The sequence below is a fragment of the Nyctereutes procyonoides genome, unplaced genomic scaffold (assembly GCF_905146905.1).
Source record: "Nyctereutes procyonoides isolate TBG_1078 unplaced genomic scaffold, NYPRO_anot_genome, whole genome shotgun sequence".
NCBI lineage: Eukaryota > Metazoa > Chordata > Mammalia > Carnivora > Canidae > Nyctereutes > Nyctereutes procyonoides.
Genome location: NW_026575037.1, coordinates 21,278,400 through 21,285,074, shown reverse-complemented (window position 1 = coordinate 21,285,074; position 6,675 = coordinate 21,278,400). Strand labels below are relative to the sequence as shown.

At 50.7% G+C, this 6,675-nt stretch overlaps 1 protein-coding gene across 1 annotated transcript; it reads left to right on the top strand.

Annotated features, from left to right (window-relative positions):
• Positions 1 to 290: 290 nt before the first annotated feature.
• IL19 (interleukin 19) lies at positions 291 to 6,243 on the top strand. The gene is made up of 5 exons (XM_055319453.1): positions 291 to 521; positions 681 to 746; positions 3,212 to 3,364; positions 4,295 to 4,369; positions 5,779 to 6,243. The coding sequence occupies exons 1-5, from the start codon at positions 378 to 380 to the stop codon at positions 5,872 to 5,874; spliced, it is 534 nt and encodes a 177-aa protein (XP_055175428.1). The 5' UTR covers positions 291 to 377; the 3' UTR covers positions 5,875 to 6,243.
• Positions 6,244 to 6,675: the final 432 nt, after the last annotated feature.

The following is a 6,675-nucleotide window of genomic DNA, read 5'->3' as shown; positions in this document are numbered from 1 at the left end:
TAGGGCGTATTACCAACACTGTTTTTCCTATTTAATTTATTAAAAACAATGCTTTTTCACCACTGTTGACAAAATGAGCCGTGTTGAGTCATAATGGAGTGATATCCACACAAATAGACTCCCTGGGACTTGAGAGAGCACTGTATTGTGCTTTCTGGGGCGAAGGTGGGGGCACCGGGGGGAGGGAGAGGTCTCATTCAATTGATTCAAGAAAACCAGAGGAGGAGACACATGACCATGAACTCCACAAGGCTCAGTCTTGTTTTATTGGTGGCTGTCTGGCTTGCCTTGCGCGGTCCAAAGGGGATCTTGGTCTGGGGTCTCCGCTGCTTTCCCCTCTAAGCCAGGCAGCTGACTCCCACCCCTTCCTGCAGGACATGAAGGCACAGCGAGTTTCCCTCTGGCTCGTGGCTGCTATGGTCTTTCTGTGGTCAGTGCGTGCCCGAGGTCTGAGGAGGTGTCTGATTTCCATGGACATCCACCCAGTAGAAGAGACTTTCCAAGAAATCAAAAAAACCATCGTGAGTATGGGTTGAGGGTGATGGTTTGGGCAAGGGGACGTGTCTCACCTTCTGTCTTAACTTGAAGAGCAAGCTCCTCTTCATCATCCTCTGTGTCTTCAGGGGGGACATGGAGTACTCATTGCCTGTGTCTTTCTGTCCTTGTGTTTCCCTCCATAGCAAGCTAAGGACACCTTCCAAAATGTCACCATCCTGTCCACATCGGAGACCCTGCATAGCATTAAGGTATCGGCCCGCATCTGCTCTTTTTGTGTTATTATTTTTATGGTGAAGCGGCCCTGGTCCGAGAAAGAAATCCCCACCCTGTCTTCTTCTTCCTCCCCATCTCCCGCGTGCTCTCTGAATATTCCTGGTTTCTCATTTGCCAGCTGATGTGCGAGGGCACACTGATGTCTCAGGGACTTGGAGACCCCTAGGAGGAATCGAAGAAGCACCACCTACCTAGAGAGGGACTGGGGGTGCCACACCCTCAAACCGAGGCAGGTTCTCTGTGGCTTAGGGCGATTCTGGAAGGTTTTCACGGGGGAGCTGAGAAAATGAGCAGTGACTTAAAAGCTGAGTTGGCTGTGGGTCAGTGGTTCAAGGAGGAAGGAGATTGGAGATCAGGGAAATTACATGTGAGACCAATGACGGTGTGTCAGGAGGCAGCGAGGCAGCCAGGCTTGTGGTGTGAGGGGTGTGCAAGTGAGTCAGGTGAGCGGAAGAGGATGAAGCGGAGAAATACACTGGAGTCATCTTACCAAGAACCTTCAAAGTCAGGTGGAGCCTTGACCTTGTGATATGGCAATAAGGAATCACTGTAGATTTTTGAGCCAAAGACTCCATGACCACAGGATCTTTCTGAAAGGTTGTCTGGTGATGTTCAATCCAGGCGCCCCTACATAGCTCTTTACAAATGCGAGGCAGGAAAGCCACTAAAGAGATGAGTCCAACCCTCCAGAGATGTTGAGTGTGTTACAAAATAGTTGATTTACGAGGTAAGAATTTACAAAAGGGGCCACTGAAAAGTGCCCTTAAAAATGAGCTCCTCCTAGTGCTTGTAAGCATTCTAGAAAAAATCCTTTTTTTTTTCAGTTATTTATCTGCCAGAGTGCAAAGGAGAGTTGCAACGATTTACTTTTTTATTTTCTCTTTTCTTTTGGCTTCTCTGAGCAAGATAATTCCTCTAGGCAGTGTTGGGCTTGATCTATTTGTTGTAAGTAGATGTTGCTACTTACTAAGTGCTAGTCCAGCCAACCACATGACAGAGTCATAGGAGAGTGCAGCTGGAAGGGACCTGGAAGGCCACCCATTTCAGAATCAACATTTTATTTTATTTTTAAAAATAATTTATTTGAGAGGGAGAGAGAGAGAGAGAGAGAGAGAGAGAGAGAGAGAACAGGGTGGGGAGCAGCAGAGGGAGAGGGAGGACCCTGGGATCATGACCTCAACCCAAGGCAGACGCTTAACCAGATGCTTAACCGACTGAGCCACCCAGGTACCCCTGAGCCACCCAGGTACTCCTGAAACCACCGTTTTCACATAAGCAAGTTGACAGCTTGGGCGAGAAAATGTCTAGTCTGTGGTTGAGCCAGTGGTTGAACCCCTAAGCCCTCTCTGTCTCCAGATGCTTTCTCCTCTCTAGGTCTAGTAATGGCTGATGTGGCCTAAGCATCAATGAGGGTGCAAGTCTTTATCATATTCCCTCCCTCCCTCCCTGATAAAACAAAGGTGTGCAACTTTTTGCTGCCTTGGTCAAGGGAACCGGCAGGAGAGGAGGAGGAGGGTTTTGCATTACAAGTAGTTTGCCATCTAGGAGAGGCTGCTTGGGGGGCCAAGGAGCCTCTGCTGCTTTAATGCTGATGGAGATGGATGCACCATCCCGCTTCACACCCCTCCCTTCTCAGACGGGACCCTAAATCTGCAGAGCAGCTCCCTGGCGCTGGGGGCAGGCTGTAATTTGCTAGAAGGAAACTCAGCCTGGCCAACTGCTCTGAGCTGCGTCCTGGGAATTTAAGGCTCTCCCCTCCCCCTGGAGAGATGTGCACACTGCCAGCTGCACACTCGCCCAGATGCACCCACTGCTGCAGCTGTGAACAGTTTCCACTCTCGCCAATCTTAGCTCCGTTCAAATGATCCCCGCCAGGTTCAAAAGGACAGACTGGGATGGTGAGGGGAGCAGGGCGGTCAGGACCAACACGATGTCATTGCCATGGAAGGAATCGTGGCCAGTGCACGCCCCGTGCACACAGAGACGGATACTCACACGCATGTCTTAATGTGCATGTTGAGGGGTGAGAGAGTGCCGGGGGTGGACGGCGGCACAGCATAAGGAAGTCCTTTTCCAGAAGGCTGCTCAGACATGGGTCCTTTCAAAGGGGAGGCCCTGAATTCCTGGAAGGGTTTGAGCTGAAGTTAGTGATGATGTGCCGGGATGCAGTAGAGAGAGTTCGAGACTGTGCCTGGGCTCCATCGCTTGCTATTTTATTTCCTGGCCATAAAGAAGGAGGAGCTGCCATCTTTCTCCAGTGCCTTCGTCATAAGCTTATTTGATGTGCTGAGAGGACATGGATACTCTGAGACTAATATGAATTTTTTATAGAAAAATTGATTTAGCTATTTTGTTCCTTGATGCCCCTACAAAGACTTGCTTTGGTGTCTAAGACAGTAAAAGAGGGCCCCCGGGGGTTTTCTCTAATTTGTATCTGTAGCCCTCAGACGTATGCTGCATGACCAAGAACCTCCTGGCATTCTACGTGGACAGAGTATTCAAGGACCATCAGGAGCTGAACCCCCAAATCTTGAGGAAAATCAGCAGCATTGCCAACTCTTTCCTCTACATGCACAAGGCTCTGCAACGATGCGTGAGTGGTCACATCAGGACTCTGTGTTCCCTGACAGCCCCAGGGCGAGCCCAGGACATGCTGGTTCCACTCAGGCTTTCTGAAGTGGTTCCTGGCCTCCCAGGAAATCCCCTGCCCTGTCATCCATGAGGAGAACTGTCCAGAACCTATTCCTCAGGGCTCCCTCCTGGCTGATACCTCATCAGTTCCCACTTCCTCATGGAGAATCCTCCTGGGGCAGCCTTATATCAAAGTGTTCCTTCAGGGATGTCAGGGCTGGCCTGGGAGACAGGCATGCCCAGGAGTCCAGGCTAATCATATGCATCTCTTTAGTTTCTTTGTTTGTGGTCCTTCGGGGTTTCCAAACCCATTAACTTCTGAGCTGGGTTGTTGCATCCCATGGTCTATCCCTGCGGGTTGCCTATAAATTCATTGTGCTCTATTAAAAACAAACAGCAGGAATAAAACCAAACTCAAACAACCCAACACAAACTTGGACCAGGAGAAAGCCTAGGTTCTAGCCCCATCCCTGCCAATGGGAACGCAAGTGACCTTGTGGCAAATTATCTCTCCTTTCTGTGCCTCGGATTCTAAAATTGTTAGAAGCCATGATCCCTGCCATACTTACATTAAGATTCATTTAATCAATTAATTAATTAACTAGTCCAATAAATATTTCGTGCCTACCTTGTGGGGTGCGGCCTTCACTGAGTGGTGACGAGACAGACACTTGGTCTCTCCTTTCCTGGCCCTTCCAGTCGGGTGAGCCGTAAACCCAGACATAGCAAAAGCCCTGGTCACACACAAGGTGACTTGTGACTTGCCCCTTGCGGCTCCAACCTGAGTTTGTCCACCTGACCCACGTTGGGAACAAGGGTGCCTCTCTTTGGGCGGAAGGAGTGGGCTGGGTGGAGAGGCCCTCTGACAAGCGCTTCTTCCACTTGATCACAGCAGGCGCAGAGACAGTGTCACTGCAGGGAGGCAGCCATCAACGCCACCAGAATCATCCACGACAACTACGATCAGGTAAGAGAAGGCAGGGGGAGATGTGGAAGTTGGAGATGGGGCGTGGATGACTGAGACTGGGCCAACCCTTCTGTCTGCTCATTGAATCGCCCACTCACTCCATAGTATCTATTGCCCATCTCCCCAATTCTATGTGTCCGCAAAGAGTGTGTTGGTTTTAGCCCCTTTGCTAGTCTCCTGGGCTCCCCTTCTCCATCACGCCTCCACGGTTTTCTCCTGCCCTCACGGATCAGAGCTAATCCGTTAAGTTGTGGGGGGAAAGCACATTCTTTTGGGTGGGCGTGCTACAGAGGGAGCAAGGATCCTCGGTGAACTGTAAGCTGTTGGACACCAAACATGCAGCCTGCCAGGTGTCACTGTGGTCCGCAGCTGCCACCGGCATCCTGTGGGGTGACGCAGAACCGGGCTGCTCACGTATGTGCGGCTGTAGAGCGCACATCTCATAGAGGTAGAGTAGGAGCCTGCTTCTCCCATGCGTCCTTTGGAGACTCTGCCAACAGAAAATGCAGCTTGTGGCTTGGTAGGTGTGGAAGGAGGCCTGCGATTCTGCATTTCAACCACGTTCCCAAGAGATGCCAGCGCTTTGACCAGTCGGGAGGCTAATACTAGAACAATGGCTAAGCCTTGTATCGTTCTTGCCATAAACCCGCTGTGTTTCCAAACACACTGCAAATACCGACACACGTGTTCCTCATTACGATGCTACGAACCATTATCTGCATTTGATAAATCAGGAGCCTGAGGCACAAACAGGTTAAGCAACTTAACTACTGCAACCAAGTGGTGGAGGTGGGACTCGACTCCCTGCTGTCTGGCTCCCCAGGATATACACCTGGATCTCACCCTCTCCCTCTATTCCGCTGCAAGGGGTTGGAATAAGTCAGGAGACCTGGGTTCTAGTTCCAGCTCTGCTTCCAACTGTCTGTGTGACACTGGGAGGGAGGACATTTGTCTTTAGGGCCTCGGTGCTTGCCCATGTCACATGGGGACAATGTGCTCTCCTACCCAGCATGCTCCTCAACCCACTGGAGTTGAGGCTTTCTCGGAAAGCACAAGTAAAGCCAGCTGATGGGAAAAGGAAAACAAGCAAAGGGCTTGGCCAGTAAGGCCAGTGTGTGGTTTTTTTTTTTTTTTCTTTTCATACGAAAAAAAAAAAAAAAAACCATGGAAAAGAAAACCAGAGGCAAAGAATGAAGAATTTTTAATTTTGTTTCTAAGTCGCTGACTTGATTTAACTGCTCATATGGGGAAGGCAATTTGGGTGGCCTGTTAGATAACTTGGGATGCTCTGCCAATATACTTGATGGATTAAAGGAAAAGCTCACGAGGACTGGAATACGGGGCAAGATTTGAAAATGATTTACATAGTCTAGAAAGGTGGGCTCTTACGATGATTTGCCTGGTTTCAGCTGGAGGTCCGGTCTGCTGCCATTAAGTCCCTGGGAGAGCTTGACATCTTGCTAGCCTGGATTGACAAGAATCATCAAGGAACTCTGGCTGCCTGACGGACAGCGGCCTAACACCCGAGGGAGGAACCACCCCCGAGGGAGGGAGATGGAGAAGGCCCCGTTGTGCATGCAGAGGAGGGTCTTTTGAAGAGACCTCTCTCGGGGTTAGAATCCTCTCCCCTGGGGCTGGGATACTGCGGGGAGAGATCCAGGTGTGAACAGGTCCCGGACGGGACTGCAAGGCCCACCGCTGGGCCCAGGCTGCCCGACCCCACCCGAAGGTAGCCAGACAGTCCCCTGTCGTATTTATAATAAACCGATCTGTCGACAGGTCCTGAGGGCCATCGTGGCGGGCACGGGCGGGCTTCCCCTAATTTATTGTGCACGTGTTTATGCTGTGTCTGGGCTGCGAGCGGAGCGGTGCCCTGTAGTACATATTGTACGGACCGACTTCCCTGAATAAACTCGGTTCTCTACCAGCCGGTGGAAGTGTCTTCTCATTCAGCAAGCGTCAGTCCAGGAACCGTGGTGACAAGTAGAAGTGAAAGGGGCCTTAAGGAATGCACGTAGGTAGGGAAACCGAGGCTAGTGAGGGATAAGAATCACTGAGTCCCAAAGCGAGTCAGTGCGGAGAAGGGCTGCATCCCGGGTCCCCAAAGCCTCCACCCAGCACCCTGTCCTCCACCTAATGATCAAGAAGATGGACGATGGACACAGGGCTTCTGACCTCTGGCTCCTTGACATCACTCCATTTCTTTCTGTCTCTGTTTCTGTCTGTTATTATTTTCTTTCTGCCCCCAACCTGGATACATCTCTGACCCTAAATTCATCCTCCATGAGTATATATGTTGCGCTAGA